Source organism: Parasteatoda tepidariorum, chromosome 2 (genome assembly GCF_043381705.1).
Source record: "Parasteatoda tepidariorum isolate YZ-2023 chromosome 2, CAS_Ptep_4.0, whole genome shotgun sequence".
Taxonomy (NCBI): Eukaryota; Metazoa; Arthropoda; class Arachnida; order Araneae; family Theridiidae; genus Parasteatoda; species Parasteatoda tepidariorum.
Window position 1 is genome coordinate 98,567,915 of NC_092205.1, and position 15,390 is coordinate 98,583,304.

At 26.6% G+C, this 15,390-nt stretch overlaps 1 protein-coding gene across 1 annotated transcript in view; it reads left to right on the forward strand.

Annotated features, from left to right (window-relative positions):
- Positions 1-14,770, forward strand: part of LOC107452042 (transmembrane protein 94-like protein l(2)k05819) — a 112,383-nt gene extending 97,613 nt beyond the window's left edge. The window contains exons 25-29 of the mRNA XM_043052039.2: positions 3,345-3,493; positions 5,292-5,383; positions 7,296-7,389; positions 9,935-10,105; positions 12,316-14,770. Coding sequence (XP_042907973.1) covers positions 3,345-3,493; positions 5,292-5,383; positions 7,296-7,389; positions 9,935-10,105; positions 12,316-12,388 — 579 coding nt within the window. The 3' untranslated portion in view covers positions 12,389-14,770. The remainder of the gene's footprint in view (positions 1-3,344; positions 3,494-5,291; positions 5,384-7,295; positions 7,390-9,934; positions 10,106-12,315) is intronic.
- Positions 14,771-15,390: the final 620 nt, after the last annotated feature.

Here is a 15,390-nt window from a genome sequence, read left to right on the forward strand (position 1 = left end):
GGTCAAAAGCTGACCCCTTATAGTTTCCCCTGAGGGTCAACTCATAAAAGGGTTTAGATTAGCTTTTTACACTATTTCACCAAACAAGTGAAATTTTAACATACATTGCAAAAATGACAGAAAATTTTCTGAATTTTTTTTCCTGGTCAACTTATGAGGGTTTTAGAATAGAATTTCATAATACTCCTAGACAAAATTGACTTATTTCAGTGGTCAACATGCAAGATAGGCAGGTGGTCAAGCTACAAAGGTTTTGCTTCATTATATTATATAGGAAAAATTCCGTTCTTGATAATTGAGCTCAACTTATGCAGGTGCCCAACTTACAAGGGTGGTCAACTTGGCAGGTTTCACTGTACTATAGTACCTTACCAAAGGAAATAAATGTAGGCCAATTAGGGAGCCCTTAATGTGGCACTATATTTTATTTTACAACCGCCGTTGAACAGATGACCCAATTTTTAAATTTACGACTACTGATGTTCAACTCTGTAGCCTTGTAATTTGAACCAATACTGAAGACAAGGAAACTCCTGGATCAGCACCCCCAGAGGTATTGTTTTGTTATGCGAACATGGAGGACTTTTGCGGCTCAACCGATTTAACGTGCATCAGTCACCATTTACTACACGGGGAGTATTCGGCCGGCTGGGATCGAACCCACAATCTCTTGGGCAGAGTTCGTGATTTTTTTTTAAAAAAATGAAAAACAATCGGATTATTTTGATTTAAATCGGATTTTTTTTATTTAAATCAGATTTTTTTGATTTTTATTCAAATACACTATAAGAGCTTTAATTTATGATTACAAAAACTTTATAAATGTTTAATCAAAATTAAATTAATATTAAAACTATATTATTGCAATATTTTAGAAGCTCTAACTTACTAAAATAATTTTTCGTTATAATGCATAGCGACCATTTTGATACAAAGGCATGATTGAAATTAAAAGGCAAGATAAAATAGATAACTACTTTAACTAGTAATACAAAGTTTCAATTAGCACACCATAATTTTAATTTAAAATTGTGATCTCTTTTTTTTCCTCGTGATTTATAAAATGGCAAAATAAATGCAACAGATTGTGTTTACAAATGTTGTCATTCATCAAAAAATAAATATTCAATCTATATATTTTTATGTTAAAATATTCATTTTTCATCAAAATACATAAGTTAAGCTAAAAACCATTTTAAAAAAATCTATGGACTCATTGGAATTTTTTATCACAAAAGAAAATTTGATAATTTCAAAGATACCGTAAACATGAGAACAAAAAAAATACCAGTTAATAACCCTACTGCTTCAAATAGACTTTGAAAGGGAAGAATGACACTATATCAGGAAAAAAATATCTGAACTCAGCTTCTTTTTTTTCCTTTCTATTTTTGGCATATTAAGGTAATTTCTTTTTAATATAACTTCAAGCTTCAGAAATATAGAAATTTCCATCAATAAACTATAATGTAGATTAGAATTCCATGCTTTTTTAATCAAAAGGTAGAATTTTAATTAACATTTGCTTTTTTACTTTTTTGAAAAAATTCATGTTTATTTACTTTCTACAGCTATGCAAGTCTATATTAAGACAGCATTAAATATTTACTTTAATCTGTACTTTCAGTGTTAAGAATCAGAAGATTTTTAAACATGTAATTTCAAATGTGTTTGACACACACCAAGAAAGAAAGTAATTTTGTTCACTAAAGTTAATTAATGCAGCAATTTATTTAAAATAAATTTTAAAGCTAAGAAATGAAAATAATAAAATTATCAATAATTTAAAGCACTGTTTTTTAACTTTTAAAATCAATATAATATATATATAAAAATCAGTTGATTTTAATCAATGATTTTTTTAAAAGAATCATTTGATTTTAATCATGATTTAAATCGTGATTTAAATCAAGCTGAATTAAATCAACGAACCCTGTTCTTGGGTATGGGCCCAGTGCCCTACCAGTTGGGCTATCCCGGCCTATATGGCACTATATGTAGCTAGGTATATATGTATAATAGTGTGTTAAATAGCGTTAAAATGAAGAAATTCTTGCTTAATATACCGCATTTATACACGGCCCAATATTTACCCTTAATATTATAGTTAAATATCCATTAAAGTTATGAGAGGAAAAACCATGTAATAAATATTATTCTTTAATAAATGAAATTTTTATATAATTTTTAAAGGAGACAAAAATACTGGTTACCTAAATTTTAGTTTGTTAATTTTTTTCCCCTCTAAATGTCACCAAATACTAAACGTCTAAAAAAATTAATTTTCAGCACAAAATAGGGGGGAAATGCTGCGATACTATAAATGATTTAGTAAAAACCTCCAAAGTATCTTAGTTTACAATTAATGAAAATTCATAAACAAAATATGTAAAAAAAAAACTCTTTTAAGTAATATAAAACATTACATTTGATTAAATTCTTCTAGTAAAAAACTTCCAAAGTATCTTAGTTTGCAATTGTCATAATAACAAAATTCCATAAAAAAAACTAGAAGGAAAAAACTACCTTAAGTGATAAGAAACCTTAAGTGATAAAAACTACCTTAAGTGACATGTGAATGGAAGATCAGATTTTTTTTAATTGCATATTCTAAAATCATTGCAACTGAAGAATTCAAGTTTTGTAGATCAATGATTTAATCCAATATGTTTTTAACAAAAAACTTTAATACTCATCCTCTTTCACTTCACATCCTTGAGAAATAATAGTCTTTGCTTTTTCCAAACTTAAATTTTGTGGCTTTCCTGAAACTAAAAACTGGTTTTTCTTTTGTTGTACAGTTGAAAAGTAGCGTGTAGTATAGACATTTCAATACAATTTTGATCTTGGACTTGATTCTTAAAGCACTAAATTAATGTATCATAAACGTAAATACATTTTTTTTATAATCACCTTGTCTACAAAACATCCTTGTTGAAGAAAATGCTTTCTTTAAATAAAATATGTATTTGTCTACGAAACAACCTTGTTTATGAAACTGTAGTGTATCTACCACTAAGAAAATACAATTCCAATTCCCTACGACATGTTAACTTGATTCTATATTGGGATACCTTTTCATAAATGAAGGTTGTATTGTCGATATCAACTCTCCCCACACAAAACTATAACAAACTGTTAACTGGATACTTTTTGATTCTATTTCATTGATCAGAAAGGAAAATGGAAAGAAAGAGACTAATTATTACCGCCTTCCTTAACTTATCTGTGACATTTGTTTGAACGAGCAAAGAAAAGCAAACACTTTCATGTAAATATGTAAGACTTGAAAATGAAATAGTGTAATTGTATCATTATTTTATTTTATTTTTTATCATTTGCAGGCAATTTTATTCTTCCTTGTTTGTTATTGTGCCAAATTTTGCCCATCTTTGATGATTGCAATTGTAATGTTTACTTGTGTCATGTCTACTGCTTGCAAGATCTACTTGGAAAGTGATGCTCTTGTTTGTTGGGTAACACTTGATATAGTGTAAGAATGCTTTTATGTTCTTTTTTGCCTTTAGTATGCATTCTAGTGCCTAGATTTTTTGAATGATACTGTTAGAATCACAATTATTTATAGGGTATCTGCACACCTGGAAAGTCATGGATATCGGTATTGAACAAAATTTGTCATGATTTTAACTATTTTTTTGAAAAAATCATGGTTTTAGGTTGCCTAAAAATCTAATTTTTAAAATGGAATTTACCCCTTCCTCCCAATTTCACAGTGTTCCGATGTTCCAAATATCTGAATTTATCGCGAAATCCCCACTCACACTCATATTATTCTATTATAATATAAAATGTTTTTATCCTGTTCTTTAAAAATTATGGTGTTCTTTCAAAGAATGAAAGAAAGAACATTTCTAGAGCGAATTATCTTTTAAACTTCTGTGATTTTAGAATTTTTTTTTATTTATTTATTTATTTTTTTATTTTATCAATTTAAAATTCTAGTTTAAGCTTTTTATATTACACTTAATTTAAGGAAGAAATAAAACAGCTTTAAATAACTACATATATCTGACAGAATTTGCTTTTGTATTTTTTCAGCTATTTTATTGCTTTAATTCTTTCTTTACTCTGTTTCTTAAGTTTAAAATCTATAAATGCAAAGATGCAGAGTATAATAGTTTTGGTTATACCTATCATTTCAATTAATGTTGTTATAATGCTTTTTTAAATTTATTGTTGTGTTTTTGTCGGAGAAAATAGTAACCTCTTTAAGTCATGAAAAATTCTAGGAATTAGTCACGAAAAGTCATGGATTTGAAAATCTAAAACAAGCAGATACCCTGTATTTATGATGCGATATTTTTAATCATAATTATGTGTTAGTCAGGGTTCTAAAACTCTAAAGTTTTATAAAGCTTTTGCTTGTTTTAACCATTAATCAGTGTGATTTAATACAATCAATTCAATTTGCTAATACTTTTTCTGATTGATTATTTGTAAGATTTTTATTCTTAATTGATTTACGTAAAATTTTGTAAACATGCATCTTTCATTTTCTCAGATAATTTGCATGCAAAAGATAAAATTGTAGTGTCAATATATAAGTGGATTGTTAGAGTTAAAATAAATATTTTTTTTAATTGTTTAAAATTGATTGTAACAAGATGTATGATAAAGTAGTTTTTATTTCCTTACTAGAGTTTTTACTTTTTTTGAGAATTTATTTCACATTTTTAATATGTTCTATATATTTTGGTGAATAACATAAATAAAAATAGTGTTCTTTAGCAATTAGGGTTAAATAGAACCAAACAGATGATTTAAAAGAAATTTTATTTCCTAATTTATTTCACAGTGTATTCCACTAAACTAAACTGGATCTGCATTTTTTTTTATTCTTTTATTTTTTTACTAGTACTTTATTATTTCCAAAATAATTAAAATTAGGAAAATGTTTTTTTAGTCTTTATGTTTTTTATTTTATGTTTATTACTTAATAACAATAGTGTTCAGAGTCAATATGTTTTTTTTTGTTTTTTTTTCTTGATGCGATTTCTTTTACATTCTCCTTTGGATGTAAATGATAAGGATTATAAATATAGTGTACAGGGTTGCTACGATGTAAAAAAAAATTATATTTAAAATAATTTAAATGAATTTAAATAATATTTAGAATTCACATAAATGGAATTCATACAAGAGGGACATATTTTCTTGCCTCATTTCCTCAAGATTTCTAATTGAAAAATTATTTTCTATTTTACTTTACGTACGTTATTTAATTTAAAATGTTTTGTTTTTTAACTATATTACTTCTTATTTTCATGAAGGAAACCTGAAAAGAAGATTAGTGCTGAATCTTGGTTTGCTGTATTAACAGTAAGCCAAAATGTGCTTTCATTCTTTTTAGTTCTTTGCTTTGGTAAGTAAGATTAATATATAAATAATTTTGTTATAAAATACATTACTACTAATATTGCATGCGTACCCAGTCTTTCTCATTTGCAGAAATACTTCTTTATTTTAGAGTTTTCTTCTGTCTATGTGACAGAAGAGAAAATACTTTTAATTTTCAATTTTGCTTTCTATTGTTTTTCATAATAAAACGAGTTTTGAATGTTTCCAAAGATGAAAATTGGTAACAAAATCATTCTGGTACCAGAAATTATTTGGAAGTATTACAATAAAATATTTATTATATGAGACAATGTATTTGAATTTCATATCATACAGTTGTGATGTTTTAAACTAAAAAGCATAATTTAGACATAAAATACATTATTCATGTTTTAATAGAGTCATTGCTTACATCCCCGTAATGAATAAATTCAGTAAGTAAAGGAATAAAATCAGAGGTTAAATCCAGCCATTGCTAGGATTCAAAGCAGGTACACCTCCTTTTGAGGTGAATGCTATATCCCTTGAATCAGTACAGCTCATCTTACAGGGATTATAATTTTCATGTTACAGGATAAAAACTGAAAAATCTTAGCTATTTATTTGTGAAAAATTATCTATTTATTTGTAATAAAATTGAATTTAAACTTTTAGGTAATTTTTAGCTTGGTTTTCAGTTTTCTATAGATGGAAGTTGAAACAAAATGTGCTATAAATTCATTATAATATAAAAATTAAATTCAAATGCTTAAAGTATAATTGGGAATTAATTTGCCTTTTTTTATTCTGCTGAATAAATAGCAGTATTTTGATAAATTAAGGGTTAAGCTATAAGGAATTTAAATTGTTGTAACTTCATATTAATTTTGAAGTGAATTTTTAATGTTTAATTTGTGTTTTTTATTTTCAACCCCTTTTCTTTAAAGTAATTACCAGCTTATCCTTGTCTAACCTTTGTGGGGGAGTATCATAAAAAACTACATATTGAATGTAGCATATATTTTTAAAATTCTTATAAAGAACGATTGAAGAATATAAATTTGAGGTTGTTGACAGTTTTGTTTTCTTGGGTTCTGTAATCAACAACGAGAACAATATTACAGTGGAAATACAAAGGAGAATCACCATGGCCAATAAATAGGAATTCAAAAATACATAAAATCTAATTTAATTTATTGAAAAACAAAAGTTTTATGATATAAATATCTTTTAAGATCAATTTTAACATATGCTTTTGAAATCTGGACCATATCTTGTATGGATGAGGTTATGTTGGGTACCTTTGAGAGAAAGGTCTTAAGAAGTATTTTTGGAGGAATTTCAAAAAAATAGTGTGTGGCTTAGAAGAACAAATTTGGAGCTTTATCACTCATATAATGAACCTGATATTATTAACTTTATTAAACAACAAAGAATAAAATGGTCAGGCCATGTTATCAAAATGGACGAAGACCGTACCACAAAAAGTGTTTTCAATGCCAAACCAGTTGGCACACGAAAAGAGGCAGGCCGAGTTTGAGATGGATGGATGACCTAGAAAAAGACCTTTTGATCTTAAAAACTGGAAAATACTAGCAGGAAAAAGGTTATTCTGGCCAAGGCCCACCCTGGGCTGTCGAGCCATTGATGAGGATGGTAAAGAACAATGTTAAAAATCTATATTAGAAGTTAAAAATTAATGGCAATCCACAGCAACATAAATAATGTATGCTAGTATTTAATGAGGCTGTTAAACAATTTTCAGCAAAATAATTTTCACAAAACTTATTCCTTATGTATAAACATTCATATAAATGTCTTAAATAAATAAAAGAGTTTTCTAAATCTGAATAAGTATTTTCAGATAGCTAAAAAAATCACTAAACAAATAAAAATAATGAATGCACATCATATTGTAATGACTAAGATGTAATATATTATTTTTATTCTGTTTCCAGTTTTCATATCCATCAGTTTCATCCATCGCTCACATCTCCTATGGAAAAGCAATCCATTCCAGAATAAATATTGGATATTGACTGCAATCACTGTGTAAGTATGGCTGTGTTTGAAACATTTATTTTTACACTGAAAAATCAATGTCTACTGTCCAGCATTTCCAAATTCCAAAAAGATTAAGATTTTTAATCCCATTTGGAAACTTTTAAAATTAAATATAGTTTTTTCAGTCTTGCCTTCATGTGATGAATAGGAATAAATTATCCTCTGCCATTTATTTAGTCATCATATAACACATTCTTGGAACTCTTATCAGTTATAAAATTGATAACTAACAATTGAAGGGTCAAACAACATTTATACCCATGAAAAAGAAGAATGAGGCAGGGCTTTGAGTAATGGGTCATATGCATGATTTCAGAATTGTTGTCAGTAGTTTATTTTTAGTTTTGTTACTGATAAGAGTATACACAGTAACATAGGAGTAAGAACTAATACACATGTTTTGAGCATTGCTTTGTGCATTCTTTTTTCTATTTCTCTTTTACTATTTTTGCTTTGAGCACAATTTTTTTTATAATGAATACGTTTTTTGCATGTTTTATCCAAAAATGATGAGTACTAAAATTATACTTCTGTTTCATTGATTAGTTTCTACTATGCATTATTCCAATGTTTATTTAAATCCCAATTTCTTAGATTCTTTGTAAAGTTTTCCCTGATGAAAAGAACTTTTTTTATATTTACTTTTCTTTCTAGAATTTAAAACTATATTTGCTGTACATTTATATAATAAACTTTTGTAGATTTAAGTATTGTACTCATGTTTTTCTTCTGTTTGTTTATTTAAATTTGCCACCATTCAAAGTTTATTATAAAAAAAACAATTAAAACTTATTTATAAGCTAATTTCCCTCTTATAATTAAAATTTTTAAAAAAAATATGTATATTTTCTAATAAATGCATGAAAAATGAATATATGCATGAAATAAGAAAAATCATATCAAGTCCTCTGTTATTTGGTTTATAAAAACTATTGAGGGTTTGCCTTCGAATTAATCTAAGGAGATATAGAAAATAAATATTTCGAATATTATATAGAGAAGTATAGATATTTTTTTATTTCCCTTTAAACTAAGATTTTTTTTTATTCTTACTAAAACTTAGTAATATTTTCTTTGTTTAAGGATTTGTGAAGTACTTCACATACATTAAATTTATAGAATGTTAACCATTTATAAAATGTTGACTGCTTCAAAGTGAAACAGCAACAATTTTATTTTACTTTATGTAGTTGTATTGCTTAATACTTTTGAGTAAAAAAAATTTATGATTTTTAAAATTTACTAACTAAACATCTAATGTTATAATTTTTTTAAAAGTAATTAAATCTTGGAATTATTTTAGTAGACAAATTTGAAACAAATACAGTTAGAAAATTTAAAAATTTGTTTACATCGTAACTAAATATCTTCAATCTAAAAAAATGTATGTTTAAATATTTTGCATTTTTGTAAATAAATAAATAAACATTATGAGCTGATTCTAAATCCATGTAGTTTTTTTAAGTATGTGTATAATTTTACAAAAACCAAATTTGATTTATTGATAGGAATTAAGCACCCTTATAGAAAAGTATTGGAGAACTCCTGTAAAATCAGTACTTATAACCTTAGTTATTATCATTTATTAAGCCTATATTACTCTACACATTGATAAAAATTTAACAGCCTGTCATATGTAAATGTGGATTTCTTATTATTTTAGGTAATAAATTACAATTTTTGTGGTTTTAAATATTTCAAAGTATGCTTATTATTTTTATTGAACATCCAAGTTATGTATAAATTTTTACTAAACAGTAAATAATAAAAAATTACTATATAGTAAAAATTTTGTGTTGGAACTCACCAAGAATCTCAAAGGAACATTCTCTGTTGTCAAATAAATAAATAAGGATCTTTGCAAATACAGATAAGATTGAAGTTATTGATTTTTTTTTTTCATTTGCACTTTTTTAAAATAAATCAGTTCTAATGCTGAACGTATCTAAGAAAACGAGCCACACAAATACTAATTGCAAATCCCTTAGTTTTTTTACGGTAGTAAATCTATCATATAAGTGGAAAGATAGTAGTTGAAGACAGTCAAAACTTTATAACTAGGATTGCTAAAAGAATATTAAACTTCCATCAAAATATGACTTTTGATAATGACCATAAAAATGTTCAAGTAAATTTTTAATCTGCATTACCAATAAATTGTCTCAAAAACACATATTTTTCATGATTAAAAAAATACTATAGTGTAAAACTTATTCGTTGCCCAGGAGGATTCTAGGAATCGTGGCACAAACTTAGAGGATTGATTGAGTATACTAAAACATGTATTTTACGTATAAGAATGTAGATTCTTAAGTGACGTGTTTAGGCACAAACACAATAAATGTCACAAGAGAAAAAATTTGTTTATTTACAACACATCACTTTAGACCCCACATTGTTATACAAAAAACACAGGTCAACCATCCCTCAAAATTTTGTCCCATTATCATTGGATCACTCAGTATAAATTCTCTTTATAAAAATAATCTATTTATTTATGAACAAAAATTAATCTTTTTTTTTTCTTTTCCAGCATTGTCCTGCATTTGATGTTTAGTGTGATAGACATTACACTGCACGTTGATATGAAGTTTAAACCTACCACCATTTTAAGTCATATTCCATATTATGTATGGCTTTTGTGTTCAATTTGGCCATTTTTAGTACTTCCTATAAATGAGCTTGTCAAGCGCAATGAAATTAGGTAAGTTTTAATTGCCTCCTTTTAACTGTCAAGCTATTTTGATAATTTGGGTATATAAATTGTCAATTTTTTTTGTTGCAAAAATCGAATATTTAGTACAAAATATAAATATACTTAGTTGTTAAAAAATGATAATTTCAATTACGTGCAGAAAAGTTTTTAGATCTTGTAGCCACTGAATATTCGCTTGAGGTGGCTGCAGTGATAAAGTTCGCTTCTAGTGGAGCATTATTTTCTAAAAATTAAAAAAAAAATTGATATCTATATAACGTTTCAAAGAACTGGATGCCATTTTGCAACAAAAAAAAATTTCGCGCACTTTAATCATAAACCTCTATCTTTTGTAATCTTCAGTAAAGTGCTGTCATCTATTGTTCTAAATAGCATTTAAATTAACTAGGTAGATTCAAGTTTGACAAAGAGATAAAGCCAAAATAACTTCTAACTTCTCCTAATATAATATTCAAATATGACAATACGATGCACTAAAAAAAAATTACACCGAGGAGTATGCAGGCATGACATTTTAGAACACCGGTGCTGTGTCTGTGCAGTGACGGGCATGACAGTTAAAAGGTTAATAAACATTTTGTTTGCAAATTTTTATAGTTTCTCCTCTTTTTTACAACATTCAATAATCTTTAAAGCATATATTATGGTGGGTTATGTGAATCAAACACTTGTGTTATTAAGATGAACATATACCTCCAAAGAAACCATTCATGGCAAATCTTTTTCACTTACATTAGTAATTTAATATATAGAAAAATTAAGTCCAGGGTAAACAACAATATTTTAAATGCTGAAAAAAATTTAAAATATTAAAATTCAGACAAATTATGGCAGGATTTTTAAGGATCATATAAAGGGGAAGTTAATCTGCAATAATTTGTATGCGTTTTGACATTTTAAAAACATTTTTCAGCATTTAAAAATTTTGGTGGTTTCCTAGGTTTACTTGAATTTACTTTTCTCCAAACTTGCATTATAAATACCTATAAATGTGATATAAAATTTGCCATTTAAAGTTTTTCCTACCATAAATTCTGACAATTTATTACTTCCGATAATATCGAGAAATATGCAAAAATAAAAAGGTTATAAAGGCCTGATATCTGAAACCAGGGTGCGTAGCGTTTTTAAAAAGTGTTTAAAGGTGCTTTTTTTGTTCAAGGTTTGTAAAAAGTACTTAATTTTCTAACTTTTAAAAATAGATTTTTTTCATTGCCGTGCTAAATTACAAAAAAAGTATGATTTTCACAACTTTCTCTGCAATATTTATCAGAAACTAGTTCTTTTATCATGATTACGTAATGCTTTTAAATTTTGTTGATTTTATGTTTATAAATTAAGAACTTTAAATGATAGAAGAAAATTATTTTTTTTATTACTGTACAGATCCTAATTATGATTTTTTTGCGAAGTGAATAAAAATATTTTTTGAGTGCTTAAGTACTTAAAAGGTGCTTATTTTTTGTTGAAAAATCTGGCTATGCAGCCTGTGAAACATTTGACCAAACCATTCAGATTGTATTTTCTTTATTTTGGCCACTCCTATATTATAAGAATCAAAACATTGAATTCATTAAAAAAAAGGTAAGTTTATTCAGAAAAAGTATGTTTTAGTTTCTAATTTGGTAACTTATATTGGCTGTAATAATTAATAAGCATATTTAAGATTTATGCCTCCATGTAGATTACATTCTTATACAGTGTTTCCCACTTAAATAAAGCCACCCTGATTTTGTGCCATGTTTGGTTCATATCAAAGACCAAAAAGAAGAAAAAAAGAAACAGAAATCTTCTTTATTTTTTGAAAAACAATGCACTAGTTGCAACAATTGTGACTTATGAAAAGGCAGTTGCTGAAATTTATGCATTGTTTCTGGGGAAAAATAATAACATTGCAACAAAATATAACAATAACCATGCATTTAAGTCGGCTCAATGAAAAAGAGTTTTGAAATTTTAAAAATGTGAGTTATTATAACTGTTTCTTTAAAGAAAAAGCATCATTTCTATGATATTACCTATTCCTATAAGAAGGTGCAAAATAAAAGTCGGTAAAAATTGACCCCCAAAAGTTTTTTCTTCAAAGGAGTTTGCAACACGTAAACATTTATGATTATATTCCTTTAGAAATTTGTTTCTAAGGCATTGATAAAGAGTACATTATACAGAAGTACACTAAGCATTCTTTTCTTTTTTAGAATTAATGTCCGGCAGCAGAAAAGGGCTCGACTGGAATTTTGTACCAAATTGGGGATGAACTCACCTTTCTAAAAAGTAACATATCAACCTCTTTTTAAACCCAGACTCATTGAATTAAGTTCATTTTAAATTAAGGTGTGAAGATACCACAATGGTTGCGTATTCAAGGGGATTTATGAATATTCAAGAATTAAGTCTTCTTTTTTGTTCCTTTTTTTCTTGTGGCATTTCAAGTATTTCATGTCAATCATTTGAGTTAAAGCTTACTGCATTTTGTTAATGTTTTCACCTTTGTAGTGCTTCAACTTATTTATATTTGGAAATTGTGAATTTTGTTGATTTTTCTTCTGTAATTACATTTAGTTGGAGCTTAAAAAAAACTTTAATTTTGCTTTATACAATACTTGTTATTTTTCAGAATACTGATATGCACACACAGGTTTTTAAAACTTTATAAAAAGAGGGAAGTGGATCAAATAGCTTCTGACATCTGTTAGTTAACAGTTTAATTCACAAATGTAAAAGGTACAGAAGCTCAAGTGTACAACAATCAACAAAACTTAAAATTTCTTTCTTAATTTTTGTTTGGCATCGTAGAACAATAAATGGAAGAAAACAATGTTGACTTTTTAGTGTTAGTGTTAAGAGATCTAGTGCTGATTACTTACTTAAGGTAAGACTTGCTTTTGTAAAAAATTTAAAAAATAAAACTTCTTTACTAAAATTTTACACGTGTTTTAACATTCCAAATAAATTTCTAATAAAATAACATTCAAGTATCCATAGTGTCTTCCAATCACTGTCCATAATCAGAGGTCTGTTTAGAATAAATTTGGGTACGTTAATGGACCCTTCACGAAATATTAAAACTTGAAAACGGACCCTTCACAAAATATTTTAACTTAAAAACGGACCCTTCACAAAATGATTTATCTCTTAATCGGACCCTTCGCAAATTTGTTTATCTTCGTTATTGTTTTGTTAATCAAATAAACCCTTCCCAGGGGGGGGGGAGACGAGTTATAAAAATTCATTTATCAAAGTTTTTCTCTGCTTCCTTAGAAATCCTTTGTTTGATCTGCCGAAATTGTGTGAAGCAGTTTAGTAATGAAATTTCATTTAGTTGAATTACTTGATTTATGTTTATTTTAGTGACATAATACAGAGGTATCTTTTTTTTCTNAAGTTTTTTTGCAATAACAGGACCCTATTTGCACACATTCACAAAAGCAGAACCCTGGTTGAAAGAATGTGACTTAACGTTTATTTTATATTCACAAGATCCGAGTAATTTTTTGGCAATTTTACAAAAACAGGACCTTTCACAAAATGTCTGGACACACCACTGATAACGTATATTTTTAAAGTTTTTGTCAAAAAATATATTTATTAAGGATTAATTACTATTTAAATGAGAAAAGAAAAAACAACATTTTTAAATCCTGACTACTGCAAAGAAAATGTAAGATTTTGAAGAATAAATTTTAGAAACACCTACATGTTTTGATTGGGAATTAAACAGGTTTTGGTGTTTTTAACTCCACCTGCCCTGAAATTAATGGGTTATATTTTAATAAAGTTTTTATATTTGGCTTAAATTTTAGTTTGTTACATATATTTTGCATTTTTTCTGATATCATTTATGACAGGGGTTCTAAAAATATATAGTTCAGGATGGCTCCACAGATCAGGGAAAACATTTTGAAGTTAGGGAAGTTAATCAATCTTTAAAAATCAGGGAAATGTCAGGAATTTTAGTTAAAGACCCGAAAAGTCAGGGAAATTGAATTAATTTGAGTTTGGGGTTGCTAAATTTCCTAAATTTTTTCCCCAAAATAATTTGCTCATATTTTTTTTTCTTTAAAATTTTTATTTACAACTCTTAACAGCAAGTATGTCTAATTGTTTTGTAATATATTTTATTTATAAGAATAATAACTGAAAAGTTACTAATAAAATTTATTCCACTGATTATGAAAATTCATAAAAATAAGAAATATACCCTGATATTAAGGGAAGTGATTGTGGAACATACTATAGCTTGAAATAGTCTTTAGAGTAAAGATTCAGAAGGACAAAAAACTTCTAATTTTTCTTAATTTAATGAATCTGTCTATCTAATTTTAATGCCAAAATTCATGCTATACGTCTTTTTAAAAAATTTATATATATATTTACATACAGAAAAGGCACAGTGTCAGAAATAAAGTTCATAGTTTTAAAACTCGAAAGCTTTCTCAATTTTTTTTAAACATACATTATGTATTTGTCAAACAATATTCATAATCTTGTTATTAAAATTGCATAAATATTTTAACAACTTTATAGTGTCATTTTTGAAGTGATCTCAAAATGTAAAATATATATATCGAGAGAGATTAATTGTGTTGTGACTGATTTTAGATATTTAAAAAAATTGTGATTTTATTTATGTAAATAAACTTAGTATTTTGTTCTGTGTGTTTTTATTATAAAACTTGCAATTATTTATTACGAGTGTCATGTAACTTTAAAAAATAAATTTTCTGTAATTATTTTTAAGGCAGGCTTGTTTGTATTGACAAATGGCATAAGACAACAACATTATTAGTATTATTTTTTTCGTAAAAGTTATAGAAGACTAGTGGTATTATGGCAACTGTTTTGTTGTTTAGACTTCTTTAGTTACACTTTCTTCAGAGTTAAAAAAGAGCTACTTTGTTTTGCCCACCCTTTAAACATGTATTTGAAGAATAAATAACACTTCATGGAATATTTCACTTATAGAAATAAAATTTAGTGAAATCAAATTATTTTAGATTATAACCATGTCAAGATATAATTTTGTCCTTCACCACTTATAGCCTAAAAAGACAATACCATAAGTTAAATTCTTTCTCCCATTAAAAGATTATTATTTGTAATCTGAATAGAATTTATTTTTGATTATATGAAAAGATTACAACTAAATTTTAAGTTAAAAATAATATAATTTTTTGACACATGTATTATTTTCTTTCTGTTTTTGAAAAAAAAGGCACATTTTATGTACACAAATTTAAAAAACACTTAACTCTTTTTAACCATGGTATATT